Here is a 15,328-nt window from a genome sequence, read left to right on the forward strand (position 1 = left end):
AGGAAAAAAATACAATAAAAATCTTTGTGGGCTTGGTTTAGGCCGATTTCTTAAATTCAATACCAAAAGCACAATCAATAAAAGAAAAAAATTGATAAATTGCACTTTGTCAAAATTAAAAACTTTTGTATTCCAAAAGTCACCATTAAGAAAGTTAAGACAAGGCCAGACAGTGAGAAAATATTTGCAAATCGTATTTCTGAAAAGGAAGTTGTATCCAATATATATACATATATATATATATATATATATATGTATGTATATATATAAAAGAAAACTCTTGGGGCGCCTGGGTGGCTCAGTCGTTAAGCATCTGCCTTTGGCTCAGGTCATGATCCCAGTGTTCTGGGATCAAGCCCCAGGTCGGGTTCCCTGCTCAGCAGGAAGCCTGCTTCTCCCTCTCCCACTCCCCCTGCTCATGTTCTTTCTCTCACTTTGTCTCTCTCTGTCAAATAAATAAATAAAATTCTTTTAAAAAAATTAAAAAAGTAAAGAAAACTCTTTTAAGTCAAGAAGACAACAAAATAACCAACTTGAAAATGAACAAAATATTTTAATAGACATTTCATCAAAGAAGATATATAAATGGCTAATAAGCACATAAAAAGACGTTCAACATCATTAGTGCTATAGACTGAATGTTTTTGTTTCCCCAAAATTCGTATATTGGAACCTAGCCCTCAAAGTCATGCTATTAGAAGGTAGGGCCTTTGGGTAGGTCTTTTATAAAAGAGGTCCCAGGGAGCTCTCCTCCCCTTCTGCCATGTGAGAACACAGCCAAAAGATGCCCATCTATAAACCAGGAATGGGCTCTCACCAGATACCAAGCCTGCTGCTCTATGATCCTGGACTTCCTAGCCTCCAGAACTGTGCAAAATAAATTTTTATTGTTAATAACCACCCAGTCTATGATATTTTGTTACAGTAACCAAATGGACTAAGACAATTACTCATTATGAAAATGCAAATCAAAATCACAACAGCATACCACTTCACACTCATTAAAATGACCAGTCAAGAAGACAAACAATATCAAGTGTTGGCAAAAATGTGGAGAAATCAAAACCTTTATATTATGGTACAGGTGGTATATGTAAAATGGCACAACCTCTTTGAAAAAGAGTCTCGCAATTTCTTTGAACATTATACATAAACTCATTATATGATCCAGTAATTCCACTCATAGGACTCGATCCAAGAGAAATGTAAATATGTGTTCACACAGAGACATATACATGAAAATTTATAGCAGCACCATTTATAATAGCCTAAAGTTAGAAACTATACAAATGACCAAACTCTCAATGTGATACTTTCCAGCAATAAAAAGGAACAAACTTCTGATACATGCTACAACATGAATGGACGTCAAGAATGGCTCACTTAAGTGAAAATAGCCAGATGCAAAAGACTACCTATTGTACAATTCTACTTATGTTAAATGTCCAGAAAAGGCAAATCTACAGAGGCAAAAAGCAAATCAGCAAAATGTAGATTAATTATTGCCTAGGGTCAGAAGTGGATGTTAACTACACATGGGCTGAAGAAAGCTTTTTGGGACAATGAAATGTTCTAAAACGGATTGCAGTGATGGTTGCTCAGCTCTGTAAATTTACTGACAATCATTGAATTGTACATTTACAGTAGGATAATTTTATGATATGTAAATTATATATATGTATATATTATGTGCATTTATTATATGTAAAAAATCTCCTTAAGCATCATAAGATCTTAGAAGAAACATACTTTGAAAATCACTATAAAATGACTGATAATGAATCGATGTTTTCCTTGGAATTTATTATAGTCTATAGTAACATGACACTATATGAGGCTAGACCAACAATGGCCTTAAAAAAAATGTTGGTAGGGGATGGGTTAGCCTGGTGATGGGTAGTGAGGAGGGCACGTTTTGCATGGTGCACTGGGTGTTATGAACAAACAATGAATCATGGAACACTGCATCAAAAACTAATGATGTAATATATGGTGATTAACATAACAATAAAAAATTAAAAAAAAAATGTTGGTAACACAAAGTGAGGTATAATGGAAAAAAATATATTTTCCTAGAAATTTAGGTATTTTGATGTTCCTTATGTTAAAGTTTAAAGTATATCAAGAGAAAGTTCAGAAAAATGATTTGGAGGGAAAAAAATAACAATTTGACCCAAGTTAAATAGTTATCTTCCTCTGCCACACATAGGATATGCTATATACTCTCATAACTCAGCTTTGAAGATATATTCCAAAAGACCTCTAGGTCTGAAAATAGTTTACTGAAACCCTGACCAACCTCAGCATTGTCTTGACAAAAAGAATAAATTTTGTGGTAAAGACTACCCAGGGTGTGTGTGTGCGTGCATATGTGTATATGTATTATGTGCATTGTAAATTTTCATGAATATATTCCACTTGCCCTTTTCTTGATTTATATAAATATGACTTACATAAGAACTGTGTAGATCCTCAATTTTTTCCCTATTAGTGATAATGATTAAATAATAACTTACATTTTTTGCGATATTTTTTAGGTAAAATTTGACATTTTGCAGTATACAATTCAGTATAATTCACAATGTTATACAAACATCACCACTATGTAACACCAAAATGTTTCCATCACTCAAAAAAGAAACCCATAGATGTTAGCAATCACTCTTCAATTTTGCCCCAGGCTCTGGCAACCACTAATCTACTTTAGTCTCTAAGGATTTGCTTATTCTTAAGTTTTTATATAAATGGAATCATGCAATATGTGGCCTGCAGTATCTTAATTTTATAAGATCTTATATCAGAGTATTTTCACTTTTGAAGAGGTAGATGAGAAAGCCCATTTTATAATGGTATTCCTTTTATTTTTTAATTGGTTCTAATTAAAGAGAACAGTCACTTTTTAATTAGATGCAATATTTTCAAATCCTAGCTCAGTACGTATTAGCTATGTGAATCTGGGTAACTTACTCAATCTTCTCAGCCTCAGTTTCTTACTTGTAAGGCTGGATAACATTAGCAACCTTTCAGAATCATCATGAAGACTAGAGATGTCTGTGCTTAGTTGTGAGCCTGAGACAATATTTCTTATCACTTCATAAGGATTGTCTAATTACCATCGTCATTTTAATCTGGCACTCAGATATTACTCTATGCTAGAAGAGGGACTACACAGGGGCGCCTGGGTGGCTCAGTCGGTTAAGCATCTGCCTTCAGCTCCGGTCATGATCCCAGGGTGATCCTGCTTCTCCCTCTCCCTGTCGCTCTGCCTATTTGTGCTCACTCTCTCTCTCAATCTCTCTGTGTCAAATAAATAAATAAGATCTTTAAAAAAATAGAAGAGGGACTATACAAAGATGGAAAGAAACAAGAGATTTGGACTCTAGGCCAAGCTCTGCCATTAACTAGTGTAAGCAGAATGACCTTAAATACATCTTCTTATCTCTTTGGTATCCAGTTTCACCATGTGTAAATTAAGGAGTTAGTCCAAAATATGCAATTGAGCTTTATAGTCCTTTTCTGACCAAAACATTTATGACTCCATAAAATAGATGCATTAAATACTAGTTATTCACTTTTTCTAAATGAGCAACATACCTCCAAGGGGTATCCGAAACACTCTTTTACGTGAGACAATATATTAGAACTTTAATTTACATTTATTTTATCTAAAAATAAATAAAACTTAACTAATATTACTCTACAGATTGAAAGTGGTATTCTCACAGAAAGCCAAATGATCAAGTGTCAGGTATCCTATGAGGTATGAGAATGGAAGGAAGGGTAGAGTTTCTCTACACAGAAGTGTTGAGCATGGCACCCACATTTCCCCATTCACTTGAAGCATCTTGCAATACACTGTAGTCTGTCTTGCCCTGTTTAGACTTCTGAAGCAACCATCATCCCAAGGTTAGAAAGAAATGATATCTTGGAAGTGTGAATATTTTTTTGGCCATGCTCGCTGACTCTATCTGAATTCCAGAACTTTGTCCAGATATTTTCTAATTCTCCATGAAAAGCGATCTCACTTCCTCATTTGACCTCAATATTTTTAGCATAAGCTTAATACTTGTAGGCTTTAGACTCTACCACTCGTTAGCTACCTTAGCATCCTATACATATGTTTATTTCTATAGTCACTCACCACTGTAGAGTAATAATTCAAGTTATAAAGGGGAAAAGGAGAATTGATTTCTTTTATGGCATCTTGCTTCCTATGTATTACTACGAGAGTATGTTTTCATTAAGTTAGTATTATAATCTAAATTACAATTTAAGTAAAATAAAAATACCAATATTACTTAGCCAACTTATGTATTCTTTTTGTTATTTGACATTTTAGTCCCATTTCCCTTTCCTTAATTTAATAATACAGAAGATTTTTCATAACTTTTTTTCACAAATAAAGCAATAAATTGGGCCATCTGGAAATCTAGAATTAGGGTGCCTGGGTGGCTCAGATGGTTAAGCGTCTGCCTTTGGCTCAGGTCATGATCCCAGGGTCCTGGGATCGAGTCCCGCATCAGGCTCCCTGCTCCTTGGGAGTCTGCTTCTCCCTCTGCTTCTCTCTCTCTCTCTCTTTCTGTCTCTCATGAATAAATAAATAAAATCTTTAAAGACAAAAAAGGAAATCTAGAATTAGCATTTTAAAAGGTACCATATTCCACCATCTACTCTACACCAACAAATTACCTTTAAAAAGTGATCTTTACTCTAGTTCCATACGTCAGGGCAGTTTTATAAGCAAGTTCAACTTAAAATAAGTTCCTTTTAGGACAGCAGAATTTTAGAAAGGATCCAACATGGAACCACTACAATATCACCCAAAATTAAGTGGCATGAGATAAAAATATTTGTTATAAAAATATTCTCCTATAAGTCTCTTCCATGGTCTAGTAATTTAAAGATTGTCAGGTTACTCCTAGAAGCAAATTCAACTCTGAATGTCAATTAAAAATTTGAAGTCCTATGCAATATCCTAAATTCCTGGCTCCATTTCAAAAGATTAATTCTATCTTTACTGAAGTGATATCACCATCATTACTATGACATATAGTCTCCATATCCACCGATGTCAAGCAGCTTATAACAATGACTAAATAGTTGAGGAGAAAACAGCACTTTTTCTCAACAAGTTAAATAAAGCTCTATCTATAGACTAGCTAGATTGTGAGCTCCATGTGGACAGAGTTTTTGTCCATCTAAGATGTTCAGTGCTGTATTCCCAGCCCCAAGAAAATGTTTGGCCAACAACAGACTTTTAATAAATGGAGGAATCTTCTGAACACAGTTTGATCCATAGCTTCAGGTGCTATCAAGGCCAGACTGTATTCTGGGCCTAGAAGAGCTGAACATCCTAACCTTTAGAGTGACAAGGGCCTATAAAATGCAAAGATGCCTCACCCAACAAAAGAAAATTATCTTTAAAGCTCTCTAGGGAGGACTGAGGAACAAAAGGAAACATGTCAGGACCTCCTTCACTCACACCCTTAAAACGAACTTTATATACAGTACATGAAGGTAAACCTTGGAGGCTTAAAAAGAATGTTTGCCTCCCTTTCCTCCCTACTAGCAGCTAACTTTTATTGAGAACTTACTAAATTACAGATACTTCACATTGATTATTTGAATCACTCCTTACAAAACCCAAGAGATATGTACCATTCCCTTCCCATTTTTCAGCTGAAGAAACTAAGTCTTATCACGGCCCCAAGATCATAGAGCACATAAATAGCAGTGCTGAGACCTACTAGACTGTTTTTAAGTACTATGCCATATTGCCTCTTACATAATTATTTGCAAAGTCATCTGATTAATTTTCTAAAACAGAGTCCTAAAGCTATTTCTTCCTTTCTCTTCCAAGTAGAAAAACTCCAGTCCAGGATCCGATTATGATAAGACTGATTAATAATGTAATGTAAAAAAAAAGAAAAAGAAAAAGTGCTTTTTTCCTGAACTAGTTTTAGAAGACCTATATTCTAGTCCTGGCTTCAATACTGTGTGACCTTAGACATGTTATTCCAACTCCTTGTGCCTCAATTTCTCATTTTTAAAATTAAAATAATAAAATCTGCTTTACTTAACATGATTGTTTTGAAAACTAAAAAAGGGGGGCATAAAAGCAATTGGAAAAACTGAAAATACTATATAAATATAAAAGTAGGCCAGTAATTCAGCATCCTTTTTAGCCTCTCCAGTTTCTTTTTCATATAATGAACTGCTAGCATGATTTTCTTTTGCCATTAAGCTATGGAACTATGGAACTATTCTGTACCTGGCCATTATGCACATAAAATGCAATCTTTGACTCTTCAAAAATTTCCATCAGACTGATTATAAACCTTCTTTTCTAGCCACACTTGTATTTTCTCTGTTCCTTTAAGCCACACTCTGATTGCCCATCTAGCACAGTAATGTTATCCCCTTCTAAATCCATCCTGTTAATCCTCATTTCGTCCCAAACCCTTTAAGTGTTCCCTACAAGTGGCAACTCATATACCACACCAAACTGACTTCAGCCTGCTTTTCTAGGACAACTTCCAAACCCCTTCCCCCTACAAAAAGGGTTTTTTCCCTATATCCTAACCTTTACTAAATCTCCATCCCTCAATTCCTATGTATAGTTCCTTCCTTCTATCCAAGGAACAATTGTTCTCTGATATGTTTTTCATTCTTTATTCTGAGTACCCACAGAATCCTAATTTATGTATCTATTCAAGTTTGGGAAGATAGACAAATCTTTTACTCTCATTTTTATAAAACAACTCTACTTTGATCCATAAAGAAATGTCTCTACTTCTAAGCAGGCAGGCTAATTGATATGCTTTCTTTTTTCCCTCACTGCCCCTGCTCTTTATTTAGGCTCCATTCGTGGTAGTGATGTCTGCATTCTTCCCATCCTCCTGCTCCCTCCTGGCCCAAATCTAGCGTCCTGAGGAGAACTGAGCATGCTCAGTAGCCACAGCCAATTCCGGATGCAAACTGGCATCTTTTGCAGATTTTGAGCCCAGCAGGAGAGGTAAGGCCCTAAAAATACAGTGGCCCAGAATTTGCCCACTCCCCCTGAGGTATCATTTGATGTAAAGATGTGTTCAAAGCCTAGAAATGGACTTGGAAATGGACAGCCTGCTGCCAGTCCCTAGTCTGCAAGGTGGGTCACCAACCTGAGTAACAGAGAGCTGAGAAGAGCCCCTCTTCCTCATTTGGCGCAGGGAGGAGATTTCTGCTGCTCTGAGCTGTGATAGTGCTGATAGATGGCTGGAAGCTTACATTTGGCATTTCTGTTGCGTCAAGAAAATACTGTTGTTGTTGTTGTTTTTCTTTTTTTCCTTGAACACAGCAACATCAGCTGCTCCAGACTGAGAAAGATGTTGCCTGAAGAGCTACAAAGTCTATGAGCCAGCCAGAGAGATTGTGGAGAGGATAGGCAAACCAACAACTTACCCAAGAATTAGATCTAGGGAGGTGTCTTAAGACCCAGAAATAAACAGGCTTTTTCTAAATGACAATTCAGGAACCTTTCAGATATTCAATGCCAAATTGTCTGCTTGTCCCCCCAAAACACACACCTTCTTTGTATGTGAACCATGACACATTTCCTTTTAAGAGACTGACAGAACACACACACACACACACACACACACACACACACACACACAAATCCTCCTGTTCTCCTTTCCCCTGGTTTCTGCAGACTAAATCTCTGGAGCTGCAACAGCAGCAGATTCCCTTACCTCACTGCCAGGGGGGTGAGGCATAGGGAAGAAATTTATCATGAATGGAATATGATAAAAAAAAGGGGGGAGCTTCTTTGCAGGGTCTTCAGCCACCACTGCACAGCCTGAGAAACAGAGATAGGCAGAAACAGGCTGGAAGAGAGACACACAGCTGCCCCTGCTGCTAAAACCTAGCCATCTCTTCCAACAGCAACAGACATGAGACATTTCATCACCGTAGTGCATCCATATTGAGAAGAGGGGGGAAAATATCATGTGCTTTGCGTTATGCATTTCAGTCACCCGAGATGGGAGGAGACCCCTGTCCATATGTCGTGGGAGCTATCCACCACCCCAAAAGTACGATCACTGCATCTAGCCAGCCGACCGCTTGCCTGACAGGTTTTGCAGCAAACGCGGTTAATCTGTGACAGCAGGTTGTCTCTTACCGTAGGCAGCAGCGGCTCCATTTGAGCTCCCTGGTCTTTAATCTCCATGTTTTGTAACGCCTCTGGAATAAGCACCTTTCTCTGCAGTGTCTTCAATGTCCTACACTCAGCCCAGCACTCGCTCTGCTTAGTATTCGGATCAGGTAGCTCTGAAGCAGGAGGCAATTGCACACTCCAACTCACCAGAGTCACATGGCTCCTACTCACTCGGGCTGCTGGCCAGGTTTTGCACTGAATGCCTTGGATCCCTGGGCCGGTAAGAGCGATCTCCCAAGCCCTGTGTCACTGCCCACACCTGGCTACTGGTATAAAATACAGCCTGCAATGCTGCAAGTCTAGTGGACATTAAGAATCTCACCTAAGATGCTAACTTCTTATACAGACTCGTCCAAGGGGGACTCCAACCAGCTCAGCCAGATTTTAACACTTTGAGGTACTACACTTCATTCCCAGAACCCCACAGAGGAGGAGGCATAGTTCAAACAAGAGGATGTTAATAAGGTGTACTAGATGTCCTGCTCCGATTACGTGGGGTCTTTAAAAACAGAAAAGATGACATCAAAATTGATATGTCTTAGTGAGACTGAACTATGCATTAACAAAATCATTTAAGTCATTGTTGACTCAGTAAGAATTGGGCAGACAGATACTTTCAATATTTTAATTATGAGAAACTTGGGTAAGTCACACACTATCACAAATAAAATATATTTTTCTATGATTTCCCAAAAAAATAATAAGGAAAGAAAGTATTTTGATAGTAGCAATTATCAAGATATTCAAGCATTTTGAAAAAAAATGAATCTGACAAGAGTAGCCTAAGCATGTACCCTTTTGCCTTAAAAGTCTCAACAAAAGAAGAGTACAGGATTCTCTAATCCATGGGAGAAAATGAGTCAGAGGAGCTCTTTTGTAGGGAAAAGAAGGTGATAATGGCTGTTGAGTGACCACATATTTCCCAGAATTAATTGTAGATCCAGAGTATTTTAAGTAATGAAGCCCATGTATCACTGAATCCCAGACTGAGTACAGAGGTTACAAATGAAGAGGAGTTAAACAAGTATGACTAAAAATTATTCATATAGCTTATCTTAAATAAGATTTTCACCAGATTTAAAAAACATTCATCAGCAGGAGTGAATATTAAATTATTTTCAGCAACACACCAAAATTTTCCACAACATTCCTCATAGGTGGAATCATTAATAAATTTCACGTTTACCTTCCCAATACAATTCTTTATAATAAACTATTATTTTGATGATAAGAAAACATTTTTTATAAACTATAAGGATTAATATATTTGAGTAGCAACTCTGTGCACAGCACATAGAGATAATAGCAAAGACTTAAATTTAACAAGATGCTGATTGGGAATTTGCTAATTTGGGGTCCAACTTGACTTTCTACCATGGACTGATAAATAAAAGCTCTCTTTCCACTCACATGACCATAGTAGATTATCACAAACAACTTAATAGAAGAAAAGTGATAACCTCTCTAGAAAGATTATTTCTATCTCATTAGGAAACCCTAAGCCATCCAGTTTACATGTGTTCAAAAAGAATTCAAATATAACTATGAAAAAGTCTGACTTTTTTATTCCAAGAGGCAAAATAAAAATAAGATAGTATTTTAAATTACATTTAATCAATATTTTCCTACAGTGTATATTATTAAACCATATAGGTACTTTGCTGGAACAACTATTTCCTGAGTGTTCTCTATACGCTAGAGCTACTATTTCTGTCAACATAACAGGACTTAGCCAGAGTTTCAACAGCAGACATTCTACTTCTAGAGATCCAGCAAGCCCATATCTCTACAGTTCTATGATCCAAGACACTGAATGCTAGCTTAGCAAAAAGAAAAGTGGGGAAAGAAAGTGTTCCTCATTTAACCCACTACTTCTATCTTACACTCTAAAGACTTTAGAATTAAAGACTTTAGAATTAAGGCCCATATCCTAAGAAAATATTTCCACATAATAAACAAGTCCCAATGAAGAAGATAACAATAGAACAGATAACTTCTGGGAAGAAAAGCATCACTAGGGAGTGGAATTTTTACTAACAAAACCATAGAGTTTTACAGATAGGCCCTTGGAAATCAACTTCTCCATTCATTTTCAAACTCAGAAAGTGAAAAGAACAGAGGTTAGGGAAGAGAAAATCCAACTTGTGTGAGCAGCTTTTTTTTTTCCCCAACTACATACTGTCCACCTTGGAGATTCTGATATGTCCTTGGTGGAGGCTAAGAAAGGAAGTAGCTGGGATATACTTTTTGAAAAATACCCCAGGTAACTTTTACATTTCTCCAAGTCCAGAGCTCTTTCCACTACAGTTAAGCTTCCTTGGATTCTAGATTAAAAATGAAACCCAGTGAGATTTCATTAGCACAACTTGACAGCCATAATTTCAAACATAACATTAAGTATTACAAAGACTGAATATGTCCAAGGAACTGAATGTTCCAGACATTTTACTGGAATGAGCTAACAGTACAATTTTCATTCAGTCAATCCTACTATGTGCAAGGCACTGTGCTACTGATGCTATTTCCTGTCATACTGAGCAATACTAATGTGGAATTTTCCTCTCTGAAGAATGAAATAAAAGTAGCAATAGGACACAAGCCAACCATGCAAAGGGAATTACAGAAATCACTAAACAGAAGAGCCACCTTCCTTTCCAGCTGCCCATGTAGTGGCCAAGAGAAAAGGAACACAGCCACCATGGTGTGCTTCCTTCCTTGATCCGTCTGGCATCCTGGGACTCTTGCTGACCTCAAATTTTACTAATCCCCCCAAGTATGCAAGTCAGCATGGAGCCAATATCCTTTCAGTTCCTACCTCCTTTTGCTATTTTAAGCCCTGGGGGTTAAGATATGCACATTAATATAGTGTTTATCTTAGAGAAGAGGCTATCTAATATTTTATTTGATACATCTAATTGTATTTGAAGAAGACACTGAATTCTAAAGGTTACTGCCAACGCTAGTACTTCAAGAAAACATTTTTTCATCCTGGTAGTATTGGGTTCTGGCTTAGATCTGAAAGTCCTTTGCTTTGACTCTTTTTAGTATAAAAGACTTGAACTTTAGGTAGGCAACAAGATCAGAAATATATTCTGAACATTAATATTATGTTGTTGATAATAGTATTAACTCAAGATTAATATTTTTAAATGACTATTTTTCACATATTTCAATGTGACAGAGCACTGTTCACATCATTTACGTAAGTGTTATTTCCTTTGTACTTCTATCCTTTGAGATCTGTAAATGTTCTGAACAACTTAAAGTGTCTTATGTAGATTTAATAGATTTATCAATCTAAAAGTGCTTAGCTGAATTTGACAAATTCAAGAAATACCCAAACTGTTCTTTCTTGACAACTTGAAAAATGATGACATCTGACCATTTAGGAAAGATAAGAATGCTCACTCCCCAATGTGGCATACCATAAAGAACCTCATTGTATAACACTAGAGTTTGAAGGTGGCAAATCTTTTACAGATTGTTACAGATGTTACAGATGTTCTTGGCCACCAATCTGATAAGCAATCAACTATCAAAAAAGATATATGAAATAAGTAATTAGGAAGCCCATTCCAATGTTGGGCAAATGTCCAGATTTAAGAGATCCCCGAAGTCCCACTTCCCTTAGTTCATGACTGATTTTTCTAATCCTGAAGATTGAAACAAAGACTTGATTTTCACTCTGCTCCAATTTACCCATACAGGAATACCCAAAAAAGACCTACTCTGTAGATTGAGTACTAGAAGACAGCATCTTAACCCAATTCAACTCAATTCAATAAATTTGCGGGGGGGGGAGTAGTGAAATGGGTGAAAGGGACCAATTATAAAATAAATAAGCCATGGGGATGTAATGTACAGCATGGTAACTATAGTCAGTAATACAGTATTGCAAATTTTAAAGAAGTGAGTCTTAAAACTTCCCACAAGAAAAAAAAATTATAACTTTCTATAGTGTCAATTGGTAACTAGGCTTATTGTGGTGATCATTTTATAATGTATACATATGTTGAATCATTATGCTGTATGCCTGAAACATGGGACACATGAATAATGATTATTTTATTGTAATTCTTCAAAACATGATATAGAAAAAGGACAAGTTAAAGATTATTTAGCTACAAAATTAACTCTGTAATAAGCGTGGTGTTGATTATTTTCAGGTTAGGAATAGAAATGCATTCAGGACCATTTGACAAAGACAGTGATCATTAGGCTTAAAGGCTGATAATTGGAGACATAGTAAGTTGAGGCATGCACATACTTCTAGCTTACATAACAAGTAAAGGAAAATTAGATTTTTTTTCCACAAAAAGAAATACCCTGGAGATTTTAGATCTCTATTATAAAGGGGAGAAAAATGCTATTAGAAATTAATCATTTTGTCTTCTGGTGTACCTCTATTTTTTGTACATATTTTTACTTAAGCACTTGTCAAATGATATTATATCTCTTCTCTTCTAAACTATTACCTCTCTGAATGTAGGGTTCATGTTTTGTTTGCTCCTGTATAACTGCTAGTACATGGTACATACTCAATTGTTTATTGGTATGTTTAATTAATTAATTTTTATTGAAGTATAATTGATATATAATATTAAATGTAATTATCTGAATTATCTATCATTTTCTTTCTCTCCATCAACCCCAAACTGAAACTCAAATAATGGAGAAAAAACACACAGCCCCTTCTCAAGGGTGCACACTGGCAACTAAAGTTCCTTTCCAATTCTTCCCCTCCTCCATTCCAGAGAATCTTTTGCTATGGACAGCCTAGTTCTTCATCTTTCCTTAAAATGCTATTATTTAGAAACTGTGTATCCCTTGAGTTTAGGCTTTTGAAATTTATTTTTTCTAAAGATTTTATTTATTTATTAGAGAGAGAATGAGAGATAGAGAGCACGAGAGGGGAGAGGGTCAGAGGGAGAAGCAGACTCCCCGCCGAGCAGGGAGCCCGATGTGGGACTCCATCCCGGGACTCCAGGATCATGACCTGAGCCGAAGGCAGTCGCTTAACCAACTGAGCCACCCAGGCGCCCTAGGCTTCTGAAACTTAAAAGTGGCTTTTTTTTTAAAGTAGGCTCCATGCCCAGCACAGGGCCCAAACTCACCATCCTGTCAGATCAAGACCTGAGCCGAGATCAAGAGTCGGACACTTAACCAACTGAACCACCCAGTTGCCCCAAAACTGGCTTTCCTATTACATCATCCATTCCTGAGACATTAAATGCCAATGACTAAATTAAGAAATATAAGGCAGTTAAGTAAATGTAGGGGAGAAAACTTGATTATGATAAAAAATATTATTGGGGTGCCTGGGTGGCTCAGTCGGTTGGTTAAGCATCTGTCTTCAGCTTGGGTCATGATCTCAGGGTCCTGGGATCAAGCCCTGCATCAGGCTCTCTGCTCAGCAGGGAGTCTGCTTCTCCCTCTCCCTCTGTGCGTTCTCATTCTCTCTCTCTCTCTCAAATAAATAAATAAAATCTTTTTAAAAAGATAAAAAATATTAATCTTACTTCAACATTAATAAAATAGGGTAAAACTGAACAACTGAAAATTGCTCTTCTATTTCTAGTAAGAAAATTTTGTGTTTGAATTCAACGCCTCCTCTCAAGAATACAATTATAAATCAAGAAAGATACATAAAAATTGATTTATTCATTTAATAGACATTTACTAAATACCTCCTATGGGCCCAATATTGTGCTAGACACTGAAAATCCCAAGTCCCTACCCCAGGGAGCTCACAATCTAGAAGAGAGACAAATAATCAGACATTCCAAAGACAGTGTGACAGATACATAAAAGAAATAGAAAGAACACCAAATTATCGGAACAGCCCAAGTGCCCATTGATAGATGAATGGATAAAGAAGATATGGTACATATATACAATGGAATATTATTCAGCCATAAAAAGGAATGAAATCTTGCCATTTGCAACAACATGAATGGAGCTAGAGAGTATAATGCTAAGTGAAATAAGTCAGTCAGGGAAAGACAAATACCACATGATTTCACTCATATGTGGAATTTAAGAAACAAAACAAGCAAAAGGAAAAAGAGAGAGAGAGGCAAACCAAGAAACAGACTCTTAACTACAGAGAACAAATTGATGGTTACCAGAGGGGAGGTAGGTGGGGGGTATGGGTGAAATAGGTGTGGGGATTAAGGAGTGCACTTGTGATGAGCACCGGGTGTTGCATGGAAGTATTGAATCACTATTTTGTACACCCGAAATGAATATAACACTGTATCTTAACTATACTGGAATTAAAATATATTTAAAAAAAGAATTAATGCATTTCTTATGACCTTGAAATACTACCCAAAAAATGCAGATCCTATAACTGCAGATTCTAACAAATTAAGTAAGAAATTTTCCATTTATTGCATCATCCGTGTTGGTTTAAGTGAAATATTTAAATCAGTTAACAATTCTCAAGAAAACACATACCTTGTAGATAAATATTTCTTAAAGTTTATCCACGGGCAATTTACATCAAAATAACCTTCCTTGGGCGCTTCTGAAATTATTTGATTCCTACATCCCATCTCCAAAGAGTCTTATCCAGTAAATTGAGTTGAGAACAAGAAGCCTGTATTTTTAACAAGAGATTCTGATACAAATGGTCTGACACCATCTATCCCAAATTTTATTTCCATACTTTGTTACTCTAACTATAGCCCTCTTCTTAAAAATGATTGGTTTAAATATCTATAATTATTTAGTAGACAATATATAGTAGTATATTAGGATAGATCTTAAATGAACTGGTGAATGGTGACATCCACCATTAAATAAACACCTACCATTGTAGGGAAGTGTTGAATCACTATGTTGTACACCTGAATCTAATATTACACTGTGTTTTAACTAACTGGAATTAAAATAAAAACTTTAAAAAAATCTACTATTTATTTAGTGTTTACTACATGTCAGGTACTGTGCAAAGTATTTTATATAATTATTTAATTTACTCTTCATATGAACCCTGAGATGCATGCATTAAATTCTTTACACATGGGAAAGCCGAAGCTGAGTGAAGTTAAATAACTTGCTGAAAATCACACAGCGATTAAGCAGCAGAGTCAGAAATGCAACCTAGGCGGGGTGTCCGGGTGCCTC

General features: G+C 36.3%; 1 protein-coding gene across 1 annotated transcript in view; it reads right to left on the bottom strand.

The window, feature by feature from the left end:
• Positions 1-8,457, bottom strand: part of SLC4A10 (solute carrier family 4 member 10) — a 306,454-nt gene extending 297,997 nt beyond the window's left edge. Inside the window, exon 1 of the mRNA XM_073883384.1 lies at positions 8,162-8,457. Within this exon, the coding sequence (XP_073739485.1) occupies positions 8,162-8,209 (48 nt within the window). The 5' untranslated portion in view covers positions 8,210-8,457. The remainder of the gene's footprint in view (positions 1-8,161) is intronic.
• Positions 8,458-15,328: the final 6,871 nt, after the last annotated feature.

Source organism: Callorhinus ursinus, unplaced genomic scaffold (assembly GCF_003265705.2).
Source record: "Callorhinus ursinus isolate GAN/ISIS: 27379988/994484 unplaced genomic scaffold, GSC_fseal_2.0 scaffold2, whole genome shotgun sequence".
In the NCBI taxonomy this organism is placed as follows: domain Eukaryota; kingdom Metazoa; phylum Chordata; class Mammalia; order Carnivora; family Otariidae; genus Callorhinus; species Callorhinus ursinus.